Below are 20,372 nucleotides of genomic sequence, written 5' to 3'. Positions count from 1 at the left end.
TGCATATATGTACATATATGTTGCATATAAGTTCTTTCCGTGTGGGGCTTTATCTACAAACTGTACACATGGTAACGTGCTATTGATAGCAAAAAGAATTGGAGAGGGAGACCACGTCTTGTTCATGTGTAGCTAGCTAATATCCAAACAGTCTATAGGCTACATTAGAACTGAGCACACTCACTACTGGCAGGTTGCTTCAAACAACTTGAAGCAAGCACCCCTCGATGCAGTCTACACGAAGGGGCAGGGTACTTGCTTCAACACCTCTGATATAGGTCATCAGGGTCGACCATTGAGCTAGGGATCGACTTGGAAACCATAATATCACTAGCAGGTGGAGTGGAAGACCCCGCCCACTTTGGCTCCCTGGCCAACCAGGTTGTTGTATTCAACAACAGCCTTTTCCGTCTGTAGAACTCTGATCTCCACCCCTTTCTGCTTCACAAAGTCCTGGGTGGAGGAAGGCACCTGGGACAAGAGGACAGCAATGGTGAGGTGGTGGAAGTTTGTTAAGAAACAACTATGGGGGGGGGGGGGGGGGTTCTTGACAGTGATACTGAGTCTAACAATAACGTATCAGTTAGTTTTGGTTAGTAACACCATCGTGCGACAAAATTAGGCATAAGTGCGAAGTCAAAACTCACTCTATAAGTAAACAGACAAACAAACACCTAAATTCCATATCTCTTCCTGACTACTTTAATGGATACTGTAAATGTCATTACCCACTTTCAAACTGGCGTCAGTTTGGGCATGCTATTATAGGCATAATATTTTCAAAAACATAATACAGATCTACTGCACAACATGTAATGAACTTGTAGTAATTGGATATTTTTGCTGTGCAACACCATCATGAAACAAAATATAAAATAAGGTTAAAAAGTGGTTAATTCAGCTGCTGGTCACCAGCATCTCTATTCTCAAATTAAACAGCTCCAGCACCGTGGTCCTTTAAATGTGAACAAACATTCCAGGTTGCTATACCTGTAGAGCTTCACTCATGCCTCTTCCAATGACTAGCAGCTTAATGCCCTTCTTCAGAACCTCCTCTAGATCTGCTGGTTGTACTCCTGGGTGATGCTGCAGCAGAAGAGTTAACACGTCAAATCAAGACAAGACAAGACAAGACAAGACAAGACAAGACAAGACAAGACAAGACAAGACAAGACAAGACAAGACAATGAATTCATTCTACTATGTCACTGTTTTCAAAATAAAGGGCTGTGAAGTTAGCTTATACAATACTTTAACGTCATTTTGAAACACAGCTCTGCAGAAATGTCTTGTTTCCTTAGACCACTTGGTCAATAGTGTGATTCTGAAGTCTGTATAAAAAACTTCTGCTCTTATACACAAATCCAATCCAAGTTGTGCAGAAAGAACATATTTGCTCTACGTAACATAGACCTTTCTACCCATCTTTGTGATTTATCAAGATCTTATAACACTCTATAAAGCTGTATTAAATTAATACATTGAATACATGAATGTATTGAATTTGCTCAAATATTATATGATCACAGAATATATTCCTATTTAGTGTAAAGTCAAAGGACCCGATACAGAAAGACCCTGGACACTCACGTCAGTCCCTGTCTCTCTCCAGTCCCAAGCACGGCTGCCTCCAGGCCACACCTTACAGTCCTTGTAGGTGGAGGAACATCCCTTCACCTTCATGTGGCCCCAGGAGAGAGACGTTATCTCTGGCGAGGACATGGTAACAGTTCCTGCTGGAAAGTAAGGGTGAGGAGCTTAACAAACACTTTCTCAATGCTTTTTCCATAATGTTATTTAGCTATTCTACAACAATGCTTTGAGAAAAAGAAAAAACGCTCCTGGGCACGACACACGTTCATATCTCCTTGTATGGGCTTTTCTATCCGTGACGTCAGTTATCTCCATACATGGAGTTCCTTGCTCATATGTACACTCATACATACACACAAAGCCAGGCGTAGGAGCGGTTAGCAGTTAGCACCCCTCAAAAACAGTTTATCCTATATTAATATTCTACATGCATGGATAACTAACCAGAGTGAATCACTTCATTGTCAAGTAAACAAGGATTCTTTTTGAGCGGCGCTAACTGCTCCTACGTCTGGCTTTGTGTGTATGTATGTATGAGTGTCCGAATGATCACGAGACTGACGTCACACGTATGAGTGTCCGTATGAGCACAAGACTGACACGAGGCTGACGTCACACAAGAGTGACTAACATCATAGAAAGTATGCAGAGACCGTCATCACCACAGCTGATGTCGGACAGAACAGCCAATACAAGGAGAATGTGTTGTGTTTGATACAGGTGCGATTTTATTTTTTGAACATCTGGTGCTGTAACACAAAGATGTTTAATAACCATCACAGGTCTACTGACAAGGAAATGATCATACAGGGCTCACAGGATGAAAACACAATGAAGCCTGAGGGCTTATTTCCATTGTGGTCCTCTTCAACAAAAACACTTCACAGCATAACAAACGACAACACATCAACAATACAGACAGATAAACCCTAGTATGCTATTTTACACATTTTAACATACAAAAAGTGCAGTCAATGCATTTAACTTATTTTAAATAAAGTGCTATGTCCTACACTATATAGTATGTAATAAAGTTCAGTTTATCATATAAACTATATAAGCTGTGAACTTTTAGTAGTTATGTGTGTCAGAAAGGTCACCCAAATGTACATGGTTAACAAACTACATATGCATTGATGGTGTGCTATTGTTTGATTAAAACACAGTTTTTAATATATGGAAGTGGTTTCCTATACTGAATAGTCTGTTGGCTCACACAGTATTCAAACGCTTCCGCCAAATGCAAAGCAAGTAAAGCGGATAAAAAATATATTGTAGTGAATTGCAATGACCAACAGATGATGAGCACACAGTTTAGACGTGATGGACAATATACTTCATATCATTTGAACTGCTGAAAGATCCATAATGGTGCTGTAGCAACAAGAGGAAGAGCTGTTAACAGATAAATACATTTACATACTTATGGCATAAACGGTACTGTATCACAGTATGCTGCACTAAAAATGGCAATGATAAGTAGAATTTACAGAGGTGAACAGCAACAGCAATAATGGTGAATTACCAGTGTAGGACTCATGATGACATTCTGCATGTATCCTGGACTGGTATTGTACTTAAAGTCATGGATGCCCTGGTTGATTTTGATGGCCTACTTCTTTACCTAAACTGTAGAATGGTTTTAGTAGCCGTCCCACACCCAAACCGACAAATGTATGTTTGTCTTAAACATAAATTAGTCATGGAATATGTGTGCCATTAAATCTGCAAAGAGATTTAAGCCATTCATACATAGAGCCAAACGTTGTGTTATTCATAGCTGAATTTTGGCTGGCTGGTCAGCTGGGAGTTATTTTTGTAGCTACTGTAGCTACAATGTGGCTAACAAGCTTTCTATGCAAAACAAAATGTTTCTATTATAGGTAAAGCTAAGCTGTATGAAAAGGTAATGGGATATGATCATGTTGTTAATAGTTTAAAGACCTATAGAGATTTAATAAAGCAAAGATATATGGCTGCTTACCCCCTTGCTTGCTGTCAACAGAGAGGTGGATGTCAACAGAAAAGCCACACCTCCAAACTTCTGCCTCCTGCTTTTAAAAAGCAACTGTTACTCAATATCATTACAATTTAAGGTCTAGGTCTCTAGGACTGAATTAACCTCTCAGCCAGAGTGCAGTGTGCTTAATAGTTCTCCTATCTAAATAAAAACTACCATAAACGAAAAGAAATATATCATAACACAATTATGAATATCTGTTAAAACTTGGGTCACAAAGGGATTATTAGGATTAATATAGAGGATAACCTTAACCCACATAATTTTAATATCACACTATCACGTCACATCTATTCTACTCACTGTAGTAGCCTACTGTATATCTCTGATGTAACGGGAATAATAAAAACAATTGTATCTATTTATGAAATAAAGAGAATCATACACTGTATTAATAACAGTTGAACACACGCACGCGTAATTTTCAGGTAGCCTACTGCAATACCAGGTCGATGCGTGTTGTTTTAATCAACAAATCGGTCAAAAATAACGTTGACAGTAGTAGCCTAGACTGTAACTGGAGCGGTAAATAAACAAGTTAAAAAGTTCAACTTTAGAGAACTATTTCATGGTTCTTTGTCGTACGACGGTGTCGCGCACTAAGAACAATCGATCTACAAGCTCACAACGCTTAGGGGATGCTACTCTTTGTGGGCTTGTAGATCGGGTGTTATGTTAGGCATATCGTCGCATCCTGATGACGCATGTTTACCATGCACAAAATAAAAACTATCAAAATCTCTTTTTACATCGATGAAGATAACTTGAAGACATAGTGAACATTAGCCTGGCGAATTAACAAACACTAGAAGCTGGGCCGCCCTTTGGGCGGCCCAGCGTCTAGTCGGCGACCTGGCCAACTCGGAACAATGTAAATATGGAATGAATGCCCCGCCCTTTAATGCAAACCCCATTATACCTGTTGTCATAGGACCCGTTTTGACCATCTGTTTGCCTGTGTCCATTTATGCCCATATATGGAGATATCTGTTATCTGTCTGTCTGTCAGCGTCCATTTTATGTCCATATATGGAGATCACTGCAGATATAGTTCTGGGTCCATTTTATGCCCATATATGCCCATATATGGAGATATCTGTCTATTTGCGTCCATTTCACGCCCATATATGGAGATCTCTGAATCTGTCTGTCTGTGTCCCTTTATGCTCGTATATGGAGATCTTTGTGATTCTGCGTAAATTTTATGCCCATATATGCCATTTGCGTCCATTTTATGCCCATTTATGGAGATCTCTGTATCCGTCTGTCTGTGTGTCTGTCTGTGTCCCTTTATGCCCGTATATGGAGATCTTTGTGATTCTGCGTAAATTTTATGCCCATATATGCCATTTGCGTCCATATAGTTCTGGGTCCATTTTATGCCCATATATGCCCATATATGGAGATATCTGTCTATTTGCGTCCATTTCACGCCCATATATGGAGATCTCTGAATCTGTCTGTCTGTGTCCCTTTATCCATTTTATGCCCATATATGGGGGCATTCATTTTATGCCCATATATGGAGAACGCGCGTGCCCGTGGGACGAACGGTTCTCATATGGGGGCATTCATTTTATGCCCATATATGGAGAACGCGCGTGCCCGTGGGACGAACGGTTCTCGAGATACGCGGATTACCTACATACATACACACACAGAGATTTTTTGTTGACTCATGTGGCGTACGTGATGTCAGAGCCTTTTATAAAGTGATGTCACAATGAGTCAGAGCTTTCGCCGATTTCCTTAGAAACAGCCTGATGTCAACAATCAACCCCGCATAAGGAGATTCCGAACGTTTCGGCCCAGCGTCTAGTCGGCGACCTGGCCAACTCGGAACAATGTAAATATGGAATGAATGCCCCGCCCTTTAATGCAAACCCCATTATACCTGTTGTCATAGGACCCGTTTTGACCATCTGTTTGCCTGTGTCCATTTATGCCCATATATGGAGATATCTGTTATCTGTCTGTCTGTCAGCGTCCATTTTATGTCCATATATGGAGATCACTGCAGATATAGTTCTGGGTCCATTTTATGCCCATATATGCCCATATATGGAGATATCTGTCTATTTGCGTCCATTTCACGCCCATATATGGAGATCTCTGAATCTGTCTGTCTGTGTCCCTTTATGCCCGTATATGGAGATCTTTGTGATTCTGCGTAAATTTTATGCCCATATATGCCATTTGCGTCCATTTTATGCCCATTTATGGAGATCTCTGTATCCGTCTGTCTGTGTGTCTGTCTGTGTCTCTTTATGCCCGTATATGGAGATCTTTGTGATTCTGCGTAAATTTTATGCCCATATATGCCATTTGCGTCCATATAGTTCTGGGTCCATTTTATGCCCATATATGCCCATATATGGAGATATCTGTCTATTTGCGTCCATTTCACGCCCATATATGGAGATCTCTGAATCTGTCTGTCTGTGTCCCTTTATCCATTTTATGCCCATATATGGGGGCATTCATTTTATGCCCATATATGGAGAACGCGCGTGCCCGTGGGACGAACGGTTCTCATATGGGGGCATTCATTTTATGCCCATATATGGAGAACGCGCGTGCCCGTGGGACGAACGGTTCTCGAGATACGCGGATTACTACATACACACACAGAGATTTTTTGTTGACTCATGTGGCGTACGTGATGTCAGAGCCTTTTATAAAGTGATGTCACAATGAGTCAGAGCTTTCGCCGATTTCCTTAGAAACAGCCTGATGTCAACAATCAACCCCGCATAAGGAGATTCCGAACGTTTCGCGCCGGTTCGGGAAAACCGCGCGTCGGGTCGGGTCGAGACCCGGCACTGCACTCCGTGCCGCGGCGGGGAACGCGCGTGCCGAATCTGAAGCCGGTGGGACGAACGGTTCTCGAGATACGCGGATTACAAACACACACACACACACACGCAGAGACTTCTCGCATTTATAGATAGATAATTATGAAACATTTCCAAACATTCCGACAGCTTTCTGGTGCACTCTAGTGGACAACACAAATAACTGCATCGTTACAGGTTCCTTGAATCCAAACTGGGAACCCATTCAGTAAATAAAAAGAAACCAGTCAGGTTACAAAATATGGGAAATGAAGGTTGAGGTTATATTCACAAAGCACACTAATGCACTTTTCTATTTTAACAACACGTGATTTTTAATGGTTGCTATACGCCTGTTCTATTGCTACTGTGTGTGTGTACTTTCCTAGCCTCAAGTACCAATACTTTTGCAATACCAGTTTTATTATTTGCAATCGTTGATTGTTAAATAATTTCACACTGTACATGACGAAGGGCCGTCACTCAATGCAGGTGGAATATGTGACATTCAGCAAGAGAATCCAGAAAGATAAAACAGTAGGCGGTCGCGCTATACCCTCCCTAGAAGAGATTCACAGTTTGTCGATGAACCTCTCCAATAGAGACATTAGTCTCTGTCTGGAATCCTGACTGTCTGCGTCCAGTTCTGCTCTGGTACCATTTGGCTTCTCTTTTGGGAAGATCCCTTTCTGTCTCATCACATCAAGACGCTCTCTCTCCAGAAGAGCTCGGTCTCTCTCCATTAAAGCCCTGTCTCTCTCTAGAACGGCTCGGTCGCGCTCCAGAGCGGCGCGGCACCTTTCGACAGCAGCTCTGTGTTTGTCCAGTGAGGCCCTGTCTCGTTCTATAGCTTCCATCTGCTGTGTGAGCAGCTCTCTCTCTCTTCTCAAGACCAACCTCTCTCGGTCTAACTGCAAGTGCTCTCTCTCCAGTGTCCGTCTCTCTCGCTCCAGCTCCGCTATCCGTCTGTCTGGTTCCTTGGTCTCCATCATCACATCTCTCTCTGTGTTCGCTGGTGTCCGGCCCATCACATCCTCAAGCTGAACAGAAGGGTTCCCTTCACCGGTTCCATCGTTGTCACATTCTATGGTTGCGTAGAGTACAGTACCCAAGTTAACTGAACTATTGGATACTTGAGTGGCGTAGAACAAAGTAGGTTTATGGCATGTATCCACAGTCTCTCCTCCACCCTCCTGCTTTAAGGCTTTTAGCACTTCCACTGCAGCCTCATCCTCCTGCTTAAAGGCTTTTAAGAGTTCCACTGTAGCTGCATCAAGTTCTACTGAACCATCTGCTGTAGGTTGTGTTTGTCCTCCAGAGACGACCCCTTGCTCTAACCCTGGGACAGTCTTGCTGGATCCAACGTTGCCACCTGTATTCGAGTCCTGTTGATCATCCTGGACAAATAGGGAGGGGTCGAGGACAGAGGCAGAACTGGCCAGTTGACCTGTCATGGCCTTGTCCATGAGATGGTACCAGCGCCATGAATTAGCTTTGCTGTCCACCCCGGGCGGAGCGTTTTTCAGTTCCTGAAAAGAACACAACAGAGGTAAGATCATTTTATTGGTCCCTAATATACGTTATAGATACTATTATAATATATTGCAAATTAAGCTGCTACAGCAGCTTTTATAAGTCCTGTACGATTACTAAGACCTATAAATGTTACAGAATAATTTAAATTGAGATGCTACAGAATAATTTAAATGTGTTTATATATATTTCGAATTTACAGAGTAATTGCCATTCCAGTAACCCCGGCTAGAATACCTGCCTTAGTGTCCATTAATGAGCACGGTCCCTGTCAAATAAACAGATCTTAACTCTTAAGTGCCATAAGACTAAACATCACAGAAAGCTTACCTTGTACTTGTCTTTAATATTCTCCCATTTCTTTTTCAGCTGTAAGGGTGTCACCTTCCCCTGGAGTCCCATCTCCTGTCTGATTGCTCTGAAGAGTAACAAGAGTCTGTTTAGTTTAGTTTATTGCTTTGATAGGTGTTTCACATGATCTTTGATGAGGTTGTAGCTCTTCCCAAATAACTTTGGACAAAGCATCTGCTGAACTTCCATCAATGGCAAATGTTGTAAATACTAAAGTTAAATATAATCCATACTAAAGTATAGCATGTGATATTATACTGTATCCATACTAAAGAATATTATACTTTATTACACATAATATAGAGTACAGGAGGAACGCCAAAGGAAACAAGCCATCCATAGGAATTCTTGGATCCTAAACATCATTTTAGCAGACCTTGTATTGTACTCTACCTCCCTGAACCTGCCTCTGCAAACTGTTAATAAAGTATTCAATCAATCAATGTAGCATTATTTATGTAGTGCATACTGACTAGTATGTGGTAGGGGGTACACAGTAGTAACTAACTATGGTATGATATTATGTATGTAGTGGTGTGTACTTGTAGTAGTAAACTAAAGTATAGTAGCTCAAGCTGTATGTGTAGTAAGTACATACTAGTGTTAGTGTAGTATGGGTGCCATACACCCTTCTTCATTCACCTCCATGCACTTTGAGCAGAGTTCCGCTTCCCGGTGAAGAGGCGATTGTTGGTCGCACGCAGCTTGATCAGGAGTGTGATGTCTTTATCTGTCACTAGAAGAACAATAACATGTTAGTGGGGTGACTGTGGCGTTGTATTCATGGAGAACAACGCATTTATTTGACAGAAACAGATAGCCACCCACGTTTGTATTGGTATTGCAACATCTCCATCTTTATCTTTTCACGCCCGGAAGACGCTTTACTGCTACAACGAAAGTGGTGTCCTATTGAATTGTGTGTTCATCAGCAAGCCAATCACCGCCTGTTCACTAGCGGAACAAGGAAATGACCTCGAGCCGGTCCAATGACATCAGAGCAGAGCGTTCATTCCAGTCGTGTAGCGCCCACGGGAGTCACAGTACGCCGCTTTGCGAGGAATAAACTGTACCGAATGGGGTCTTCCTTTACGCGGGCACGCCATTGACACGCACGATACCGTCCCGTTGCTGCCCGACCACCGAGATGTCCGGAGAGAGCAGCAGTCAGGTAGGAAATCACCTCGCGTCTCACTGCAAACACCGCATTGAACGATGCAGACGGCGAGCGCCATGTTGGCCTGTGAATAACGCTCATTGGCTTATCGGTGCCACACTCCCGCCCACTCTACGCTGCTATTGGACAGTATTTGACGGACTGTCAATTGTGTCAAACCCTGGGAATGGCATGCAGCAAATGAGAGCATTTGAGATTGAACGAATATTAGTGGTTTAACGTAATAACTGTCCAACTTGTCTTCATAGTTCATGAATCGATTCCACATAGAGGATCTTTGAAAATGTTTTCCATGTAATTGTTTCTGTCAGGTTAGATGAACTTGCATGGTCCTAATACTTCTAGCCAGCAGAGATTGCCACTGACATAGCCTCGGAAACCCAGACTTACCACTGACATGGCCCTGAAACATGACACTGTCATATAGCCTTGGATCAAGACTTATCATACATGTAAGGCTATTTTATAGATTCTGACATTTGCATGTCACCGATACGAAAGTAAAAGTTAGAGTCGATTAAATACGTATTGATCCAAGACCAAGGCTACCCCTGACATTTGATTTGGCCTACATAAGTGTATGCAGTGGAAAACAGTGTGACCGATGTTGACAATAGAATATAAAGAGCAGACATCATGCACATCCCCAACCCAAGTTTGGGCAGGTGCTGAGCGATGTTGACAATAGAAAATCACATGGTCCTGGTCATGACGTTGCATCTTGCAACCTGATTTTCTTGAATGAATGTGAACTGCAGAAAACGTTCTTGCCATTGTCTAATGCTCCTCTCGCGAGGAGTTACACTTACAGTATATCATAGAAGCACATGAATAATTCCGGGGAAGTTGTACAACCTTCTGTTAATATCATACTGATTGATTGATTGATTGATTGATTGAAGAATTTATTAGAAGTTTGCAATAGAAAAAAGTACAGTTTCATGACAGTACAAATCACTGGTACAAGGTCAACTAAAAGGAGATCCTAGAAAGCTGAGGCTTATTTCCACAGGATCCACACTTTAAGTATCTCATATAACATTGAAAGACACACGGATAGAACATAGTACTTTATCTAGGATAATATCAGTTTCAAAAGCATAACATCAAATACAAAGGCAGAAAAAAAAGAAAAGGGGGGGGAGCACGGGGGCTTAGTCTATTTACAAGTCAAGGGTAGCAGCTGTCTGAAGGTGACTTTTCATACCAATTTTGAAGGAGGCTAGGGATTTGCTCTCCTTTAAGGCTTGTGGAAGGGCGTGCCACATGTTGATGGTATAGCAGATACAGATACTGTACTATGTCCCACTTTTTGTGGCGTTTATGGAGGTAAACCCAGACATTTGGCATTGTGGAGTAAGGACACCCAGTGAGTGACCCAGTCAATCACAAAAATAGACTTTTATTAAAGTTCTGATTTGCCCGCAACACATTTTATCAAGCCCTTAATTAACAGTCATTATTCAACTGAAATACAATGTTAGTTAACAGAGCATTTTTTGCTCAGTGTTTTTGAGAATTTCTCTTACTTTATCCAGCCTTCCATATTAAACTCCTGTTAACTGATATACTGATTTGTACCGTATATGAGTGAGAAGACACATGCTATCATATCATACACTTCACCTTCTAACTCCGTTTTCTGTGGAACCTCCCAGTGCTGTCAACTATATTGACCTGTCATCTTAGGTCAGCAGGTCATTGAGTGAGCTGTTTCTCAACTAGTGGTTCACGGACCACTAGTGATGACATGATTAGCCTATGGATGGTCCATCCATGTCTGTCTCTTCTTGGCTATTAGTGGAGTCTCATTGCATTTTCTGTCTCGAACCTTGCCCTGTATATTCTTCAGGTATGTCAGCGTGAAAATACTATTGTCAGTCACAGAGATTCATACTTATAGTACGGTCGAATTATTTTTGCTTTTACTGTAAGCTCTGGGAATTCTGCCTGACAACTCATCCGGAACTTCACAAGGGACTGTGTTTCATTCATGGTCCTTTTGACAGAGTCTGTGTCAGGACATCCCAAAATGCTGATCCTCTTTTGCAGTTGTTAAGCTTGAAGCATAATAAGCCTCCTCAGAGGACCACTGATATTGTCTTTAATTACGCTATCCTCAAATACCTAGTTACTCCAAAATAAAATAATGAAAACAAAAGAGGGAAAAGAAATCTTCACTTTCCTACATTACTTGAATGCATGATCAGGGACAAATACCTGGATCACCAGCTGAGCTCACTGAAGTCTGACATAACTGCCGCTAGAGGGCACCATCACCCCTGGGTCACACACACACACACACACACACACACACACACACACACACACAGAGACACCTTGAAATGAATGGACACCACCGCTCAGTTCACACTGGTTTGATATTTTGCTATTGAGATTCCCATAGGGAAGTAGAGTGCGTCATATAAGAACTTTGTTAAAAAATAAACTAATCAGCCTCAGGAAGCCTCAGCTGATGGTGAAAAAGTAAAAATGAATCCAAAAAGAACATTTATAAAGATTCTCCAAACACAGACATAATCAAATGTAACTCAATAACATAAATGACACACACCTTACAATATGTGCTGATTTGTTCATTTTTTAAAATATTTTCCAATAGGAAAAAATAACTGTGATCCATGTGTAGCGGGAGCGATGTCAGGACTTAGTTCGGTACTATTGATTCTACAAATTGTTTCTGTTAATGATGTGTTTAATCTGCATAAATCCAATAGTCCACATTACAGTAGCCTAGTTCATAGAGGCACTACAGCATAGGGTTGGGATCCTTTACGATTTTAACAATACCGGTTCGGTCCCTAAGGATACCCTCTTTAACGGTCAGATTCCTTAACGGTTTGCTTTAAGACTCCTATATTTTTAAGAAGTCTATAACTTTGGCCTTCCTTAAACATTTTGATAAACACAAATTCAATCATACATACAGTATTGCAAAAAATAATATCGTTATCCAGAGATCCTCTGGGTTACTTGAGGGGACTCCAAATAATGGACCCATTTGTACGCTCTCATAGTTATGTGGTCCTTGGAATAAAAAAGTAGTATGAGACATTGTAATTCTATAGCAGACGTGATAGCATCCATATTTTGGGGTGAACATTAGCCAAAAATAACCGATCAACAAGCTCTAAACGTGTTGTGCCGCATTGTGAGCGGAGTACAGAGACAACTCAAGTCCATTATTTTCGGCGAAGAGGTTTGGTGTACAGGGGAAAAAGAGCAGACCAAGTAGAGAGCCAAAGATCAAATTGACAAAGTATTGAGGGTTTAAGTGGTTAAATGTCTGACAACACACGTTGAACATGAATCCAATATAGTGGGTGTCCCTTCTTCATCTCTCTCTCCGCTTAGGGGTCCTTGGCCTGGAAAACTTTGAAGACCCCTCGTCTAGAGCGGTGGTTCCCAAACCTTTTAGCTCGAGACCCAAAAGAGAGATTAGACGTTTGCCCGGGACCCAAACTAGTGAAAATAGCAGATCTACAAGCTCATGCTTGTAAGCTTGTAGATCGTCTATTTTCACTACTTCTTCAACATTTGTTGTCTCAGTCTAATTTATAGAATTTCTTAGAATTGTATTTGTTCATGAAATTACTAAGAAAAAAAAGGTTTTTAATCATGATCATTATTGGAAATGTTTTTTTTTTTATGTTTTGAAATAAAAATAACTAATACAAATAAATAATAAAAGCAAAATGTAGGAAACCAAAAATTAAGGGACACATACAACTATAAAAATGTATCTCGTGAGTCGTGACCCACAAATGGGTCCTGACCCAGTGTTTAATAACCAGTGGTGTAGAGGATTTAAGTGGTTAACAAGCTGGATGTGGGACTCAGGGGTTCTATATCGTGAATAAACTAGACACTCTATACTTCTTTTTCGAACTAAATCAAATTTCCTCACCAAATATAGCAGATCTGCAAGCTCACAACGTGTCGCAACGTAAAATGACGCAACGTGTCGCAATGCCCCCCCCCCCCCCCTCTTAATGGGGATGCTGGGGTTCAAGTGATTTCACTATCACTACTACCCAACATGATCTTGATTTTAGATGTGATAATGTGTTGCTTAACTTTGCTGGGGAACACAGCTTGCTTGGTTCATCAGGTTGCTCGTTGTTCCAACATTTCCCCAACCACACCTACTGGTAAGAAAGAACCTCCCATGGTGCCCCTCCCTGCCTCTTATAACGGACTCTGAGCATCAGTACACTTATCTTTTGGAGCCAGAGATATCTTGGAGGGTGGAGCCTCTGAAGGGGAGATGCGTGGTTTAAAAAGACTACTGTTCACTTCACTTATCTGTGACTTATATGACCTCAGCCCTGCAGTCTCCTCGCCAAGACGTAGCAGGCATTCAGAGCCACTTGTGACACACAATAGCTCACACAGTGCAGACAGAGTCGCAGGATACGGTACAGTAGTAGACAACCATGGAAGGAGGACAAGGAAAGTACATTAGGGTAAGGTCAACTGGAAAAAGGACATTTAGTGCATTATTGTTCAGCCTCATGTAGTAAAAGTGGTAAAAGATAGGCCTAGATAGGATTGTGATGGGGTGGTTGGGTCAACAAAGAAACTCCAGTTGTTGAAAAATGTCTAAATGAATGACTTGTCTCCTCCCAACAGGATGACAACGGCAAAGTTACCAGAGTCATCCGGATCGGAACACGCAAGAGTCAGGTATGGGCAATCAAATGATGTTTTTGATTAATTAGCAGTTTGGCGATTTAACTTTAAAACAAAGGGAGAAAAAAAATCAATGAATATGTATTGGGCTTTATATCAGTTTCATGGCGTTTACACCAGGGGTGAGCTAAGTTTGATATCAGATCAGTAAATGAAGCTAATGTATGTGTATGAAAAAGAGCACACTTTGTAAGTACACCTCTGGTCTGTATTACTAAGAATAGAGGGTTTAAGTTGTTAAACAAATTCTAATTATTGGGAGCATTCTTCATCCATTTCTTTACATACAGCACAAGACGTTGAGATAGACTAGTCCTTCTAAGACAGGCTGTCTATCTAGGGTCTAGAGCTGAATATGGTTATCAAACATGCAATGACTGTGTATGAAAATATAACATCAAATGTAGGGTACTTCAGTTAATGTGCTACTTAAGGATAATATTGAATATCATAGAGAAAGTATAACAGTGAAAGATTATGTTCTTTTGCTCCAGTTGGCTCGCATCCAGACAGACTCTGTTGCTGCCAAGTTGAAAGAACTGTACCCAGATGTCCAGTTGGAAATAGGTGAGGATTTGTACCAGCTTTTCTTTCTCTGAGGATGTTAGGGGTACAGCACTTAATCAAACTAATCGATTATTAAAAATAATTGATAATCGATTATTTAATAAAAAAATCAATTAATAATGTATCCCTATTTAGGCATGCCATTAGAGTAAAGCTTCACTATTTTTGCACAAGACCAATTTACGACAAAGTATAAAATAATGCTTAAGTGGTCAATCGATTTGACATATAGTTCTTTTTAACATAAATACTATATTTCGATTATTTGAAAAAGGAATCGGTAGAATACTCGTAACGCTAAGAAAATAATCGAATTGTTGCAGTCCTAGAAGATATTAGGCTATTTAAGCTTTGGACGGCTACGGCAGATGACAACGGTAACCGGAAATGATCAGCGCTCGATAGATAAACCTGCCACCGGATTTGCTTAAGGATTTGGACCGCAGCGGCGTCATAGCAGCCGTAGTCCCGCCTCACGTTGCGGTAGTAGAAACGGGGCCCTTAAATTCCCTACTCTCTTTTGTTGTAATGAGCTGTTTCACAACTATAGATCTTATGCCATTGGGAAATGACATAAGATACTTCTGTTATACATGCTGACAATGAAATCCTTCTGTGCAACATAAGATACTTAACTGTTATTCATGCTGACAATGAAATCCTTCTGTGCATTCACTTTATTTCAGTTGGCATGACAACGATAGGAGATAAAATCCTTGACACAGCTTTATCGAAGGTGAGCTTTATTGTTACACTGTAGACACAGAGACAAGATGTGACGTTTCTCATACTAAACTGCGGCCTACTGTCGCAACATGGTAACCCAGAGATTCTGTTTTTGATTACAGATTGGAGAGAAGAGTTTGTTCACCAAAGAGCTGGAGAATGCTCTAGAGAAGAATGAGTAAGTGTGTTTCCAATGATGATCAAGCACCACTGTGCTTACACTTTGTAAGTCCCCTCCAACCTGCGTAACATAACAGCCAAGCAGTGTCTCTACAAATTTTCACACAATACAACCGGGAAGAGAAACTGTCTCAGCTCAAACTTTAATGCATTTGTCAACTCAACCAGTGAATGGCTGCATTATACCACAAACACCAGTAGTTCTGAATCTGAACTGGTCACCACCTGATATACAACATTGCACAGTGTTTCCTGAGTTGTTCAGAGTCTGTGACCCTGTGAACATCTCATGACCTCCTTTTGGTTGCTGATCCACTAGTTGTGAACCACAGTTCTCTTTCCGCTGTGTCCCACAGGGTGGATCTGGTTGTGCACTCTCTGAAAGACCTGCCCACTACACTTCCTCCAGGATTCACCATTGGGGCTGTGCTGAAGTAAGCGCACGCACGTCGCACACAACACACACACACACACACACACACACACACACACACACACACACACACACACACACACACACACACACACACACTCACTCAAGCTTCTCTATGTGAGTCGGTACAATGATACAGTATAGTAGATGTGGCTTTCCAACGATTACTCACCCCATGGAGACTTGAATTCATGGACTTTAGTTTTTGTCACATTCCTAAGCCAATAATTTGATGACCAGCAGTGGTTCCCTATGGCGATACAAAGAGCCTGCTTTGTTCCCTATGGAGACACAAAGAGTCTCCTTCATATTTTTGGCTTAGGAATGCGACAAAAACAAACAAACATCCACAAATTCGAGTAATCGTAAGAAAAAAAGTCATTTTGGGGGTGAACTATACCTTTTTTAAGGGAATGTGTTCGAACTACTGGTTCTCATCATCTGTATCTCTGAGATTTATAAAATAACTAATAATTAGAAAATGGGGGTTCTGTGGTCTTTCGCATATTAACCTGGTGTCAGAATAACTGCAATTATGTTTCATCTCCTCCATCACTGCTTCCAGGCGAGAAAACCCCCATGATGCCGTCGTCCTACACCCGCAGCATGCAGGCAAAACCCTCGACACACTTCCCCAAAACAGGTATGAGATGAGAGACAGTATATTTTTGTAAATGTTAATTTCTCAGATCAGAGTGTGGATGGCTGATGTTCCAGATTTTTGTGCTTTCTGCAGCGTGGTAGGTACCAGTTCATTACGACGTGCGGCTCAGTTGAAGAGAAGGTTTCCCCACTTGGACTTCAAAGATATCGTATCCTTTTTTGTGTGTGTTTAGAACTTTAGAGACATTCTTAATTCTTTCTGTCATGTCTAAATAAAGCATGACATGAGGAATGAAAATGGCAAATAGAGACACTTTAAAAAAAAAACTGAGATTCACAGGTGAAATGTGTTAAACTAATGTAATAATATTTCTATAACAAAACTAGAAAAAGGTCTCCACCACGTCAGGTAGGTTATTGTGGGCCAGTAAAATTTTGATCAGACCAATCCTAGACTCCTTCTGCCAGGGGAACATGACCTTGTCGAAGTGGCCATAAATGTCATGGAGACTTTTTGTTTTGCCTTAACTTGACCTGTAAGCGTGGGAACCTGAACACACGTCTGAAGAAACTGGATGAAAAGCAGGACTTTGCTGCCATCATCCTGGCTGCTGCTGGACTCAAGAGGATGGGCTGGGAGGACCGGATTAGCCAGGTACCCTCAAAAATCCTAAGTTGATGTCTTCTTTTATTATACAACCCCATTCTAACTAATTCTGTATTATATATTGGATAAGTGCTTCAAGTACTAAAGATTTTAATATAAATGCTTATTTGCACTGATAGATCCTGGAACCTGAAGACTGCATGTATGCTGTGGGACAGGTGTGTAACTGAGGATTCTGTTTGTTATACTATGCTGTATATTATATATTAAATGATTAAGAGTTATGTGTGATAGAGAAGCAAAGGGCATTTTCATTGCAATATTTGAATCAACATCAATTTGTGTGTGTGTGTGTGTGTGTGTGTGTGTGTGTGTGCGCGTGTGTGTGCGTGTGTGTGTGTGTGTGTGTGTTCAGGGAGCCCTGGCGATAGAGGGTCGAGCCATAGACACAGACATCCTGGAGATGGTTTCTGTCCTCCATCACAGAGAGACACTGCTGCGCTGCATTGCAGAGAGAGCATTCTTAAGAGCACTGGTAAAACACACTCACCTGTTAGAAAAGATAGTAATAATGAAGGCAATCAAGGTGATTAAAGCTGCACTATGTAACTTTCCTCTTCTACCCCGGATATATACCGTAAATATTCTATCTTTATATATCTTTATTTATTGATTGATGAACAGTATACTGACAGGAAATTGGGAGAAAGATGGGGGGTGACACGCAGCAAAGGTCATCGGGACTTGAACCTGCAAACACGCTGTCGTTTATTAACAGCCTAGGTGCCCAGGCGGCTGAGCTAGCCGTCCTGGCCTTCTACTCGATTTGAACCCGTTTTCCTGCTATGCTGACATTTTTACCATTGAGCCATTAGAGCCTGCCTGCTTGCTCAGGGGATAAATTTAATCTTGACCAAAATTGGTGTCAGATCCTGTGTGTCTAGGTGAGAGATGACCTACAATCTAAATGTCTCAATATAGAGAGCCGGGAGACCAAATACCCCAATTCTGTATTAACATTCTCTACCATACAGATTGGACAAATTTACAGTTTAGTTACATATTGCCGCTTTAAATCTGAGCCATCAGGGTTTAGGTTTCATATATGATTATTATTACTGAAATGAGGGTATTGCCGGTCTGGAGTGTTTGAGATGGTACATTATTTGATTTATTAGTGTGTGTGTAAACACTGTGACTCATGTAAACCCTGGGACTCATGTTGTAGGAGGGAGGCTGCAGTGTTCCAGTCGCTGTAAACACTGAAATTAAAGACTCACAGGTGAGACACTCAACAGTCGCTTGCATACTCCTGAATACAGAATATGTGTGCACACAGGTTTTGTTGCATCTCATATTTTGTTCTGTCACTCTTTGGGTTGGTTTTAATTATGTAAATAATAAATAAATAAATAAACAGCCCAAGGAAAAGAATGGGTTAAAGAATCTACATTACCTCGGACCCTGTAAGGGGTGAATTAAAATTCATACATGTTATACGGTGCAGTGTCAAATTCCTAGTACCTAAAGTTGTAATTCTATTGTGAATGAACGCTGAAGGTGTAAGATTGTTTTAATACTACTGTGAATGAACGCTGAAGGTGTAAGATTGTTTTAATACTAATGTGAATGAACGCTGAAGGTGTAAGATGGTTTTAATACTACTGTGAATGAACGCTGAAGGTGTAAGATTGTTTTAATGCTACTGTGAATGAACGCTGAAGGTGTAATGGTGTTCTTTGCCTGTGATTTGTGCAGCTTTACCTAACAGGGGGGGTGTACAGCCTGGATGGTTCAGACAGTCTGAAGGAGACCATGCAGACCAGCCTAATGGACTGCGATAAGGTGACTACAGCATCATCTACGTCTTCTACTCAACTCCACTACATCTCGGATCCAAATATTGTACTTTTACTCCACTACAATTATTTGATTACTTTAGTTACTAGTTACTTTGCAGATATAAATAATTATATTATAAAACATACATTGATCCACTTTATCCCTATTTTATACCTTGGCCATTTGAAAATAGGCGATCTACAAGCTCACAACGCCTCACATTGTGAGCTTGTAGATCTGCTATTTTCAAACATTTTGTAATTTTACTTTTGGTACTTCAAGTGTATTTTGATGCCAATACTTTCATACTTTTACTCAAGTACATTTTGAATTCCAGACTTTTCCTTGTAACAAGAGTATTCCTATATTGCAGTAAAGATACTGTTACATAAGTAAAACATTTGAGTACTTTTCCCACCACTGGTATAGACTAACTTAGTAAATGTCCTCTGTCCTGTGTGTGTCAGCCCTCAGAGGATGTAGATGAGCTGCTCCAGCATGTGGGCATCACTGCCTGCAAGGTGTCCAGTTCAGCACAGGACAGCGCAGAGAGGCTGGGCGTAGACCTGGCTAATCTACTGCTGGACAAAGGAGCCAAGGAGATCCTGACGGTGGCCAGGCAGATGAATGATGCCAGATAATATCTGTATGAGGAGTATGTTTGTGTGTGTGGGGTGGAGGGTTATATTGAGAAGGAATCCAAGTATTACATATACATAGTCATGTTCAACAGTGTTGTGCTTTGGGATTGTTGCAAAATGTCATTCATTCTCTGTTATGCCTTTCATCAGGCCTTTGTGTTACTATCCTGTAACACATGGGTCTTCAACAGAGGGTCCGGGACCCCTAGGGGGTCCTCAGAGTTACTACAGGGGGGCCGCCAAATCTTTGTGTGATAGGATCATGTCTTTACATTAACCATTTGAACCCCAGCATCCCTCTTCTGAGTGGACCAAGCGCGAGGCGTTGTAAGCTTGTAGATCGGCTATTTTTGGCAAAGAGTTTTGTAGAGGGAAAAGAAGAGCAAACTAAGTATTGACTGTTTAGTGGTTAAATGTCTGAAAATCCACATTAATCCAACATGATGACAGTGCTGTCAAACAAGTCTAAGTTGTCCAAGAAATCTATGAACATTTTTAATCTGCAACACAATTCTATACAATATGTAGTGGGGGTCCCTGCTTCATCTTTCT

The 20,372-nt window shown here is 41.1% G+C and overlaps 3 protein-coding genes across 4 annotated transcripts; 1 reads left to right on the top strand and 2 right to left on the bottom strand.

The window, feature by feature from the left end:
• Positions 1-60: 60 nt before the first annotated feature.
• LOC308289272 (mth938 domain-containing protein-like) lies at positions 61-3,635 on the bottom strand. Of its 2 annotated transcripts, none has more exons than XM_080730916.1 (4): positions 3,578-3,635; positions 1,591-1,736; positions 991-1,086; positions 61-471 (listed from the first exon to the last, which is right to left on the bottom strand). In XM_080730916.1, exons 2-4 carry the CDS (start codon positions 1,720-1,722, stop codon positions 331-333), a joined length of 369 nt encoding a protein of 122 aa, XP_080587042.1. In that variant the 5' UTR covers positions 1,723-1,736; positions 3,578-3,635; the 3' UTR covers positions 61-330. The 2 variants fall into 2 exon arrangements, with proteins under 2 accessions (XP_080587042.1, XP_080587043.1); XM_080730917.1 differs by having other exon boundaries at positions 1,591-1,733; positions 3,578-3,590.
• Positions 3,636-7,019: 3,384 nt separating this feature from the next.
• On the bottom strand, positions 7,020-9,193 carry LOC308290083 (uncharacterized protein; the record flags this gene model as incomplete). The annotated part of the gene is made up of 4 exons (XM_080731858.1): positions 9,160-9,193; positions 8,974-9,067; positions 8,311-8,398; positions 7,020-7,976 (listed from the first exon to the last, which is right to left on the bottom strand). Exons 1-4 carry the CDS (start codon positions 9,185-9,187, stop codon positions 7,020-7,022), a joined length of 1,167 nt encoding a protein of 388 aa, XP_080587984.1. The 5' UTR covers positions 9,188-9,193.
• Positions 9,194-13,965: 4,772 nt separating this feature from the next.
• LOC308289606 (porphobilinogen deaminase-like) lies at positions 13,966-20,131 on the top strand (the record flags this gene model as incomplete). Its single annotated transcript, XM_080731341.1, has 14 exons — positions 13,966-13,995; positions 14,162-14,215; positions 14,716-14,788; positions 15,475-15,524; positions 15,637-15,692; positions 16,051-16,128; positions 16,693-16,770; positions 16,864-16,939; positions 17,272-17,385; positions 17,517-17,555; positions 17,753-17,872; positions 18,566-18,619; positions 19,096-19,182; positions 19,647-20,131. 14 exons carry the CDS (start codon positions 13,966-13,968, stop codon positions 19,818-19,820), a joined length of 1,083 nt encoding a protein of 360 aa, XP_080587467.1. The 3' UTR covers positions 19,821-20,131.
• Between the last annotated feature and the right edge of the window lie 241 nt (positions 20,132-20,372).

This window comes from Nannobrachium achirus (genome assembly GCF_963921795.1).
Source record: "Nannobrachium achirus genome assembly, chromosome: 8".
Lineage (NCBI taxonomy): Eukaryota > Metazoa > Chordata > Actinopteri > Myctophiformes > Myctophidae > Nannobrachium > Nannobrachium achirus.
The sequence above is the reverse complement of the archived record's forward strand: the minus strand, read 5'-3'. Positions and strand labels throughout refer to the sequence as shown.

What these genes read in the sequence shown, in the direction of transcription:
- LOC308289272 (XM_080730916.1), bottom strand. Translation starts at nt 1,722, where the DNA reads ATGTCCTCGCCAGAGATAACGTCTCTCTCCTGGGGCCACATGAAGGTG. An exon ending in GGAGAGAGACAGGGACTGAC is followed by an intron (nt 1,087 to 1,590) that starts GTGAGTGTCCAG and finishes CTTCTGCTGCAG; the next exon opens with CATCACCCAGGAGTACAACC. An exon ending in GCATGAGTGAAGCTCTACAG is followed by an intron (nt 472 to 990) that starts GTATAGCAACCT and finishes CTCTTGTCCCAG; the next exon opens with GTGCCTTCCTCCACCCAGGA.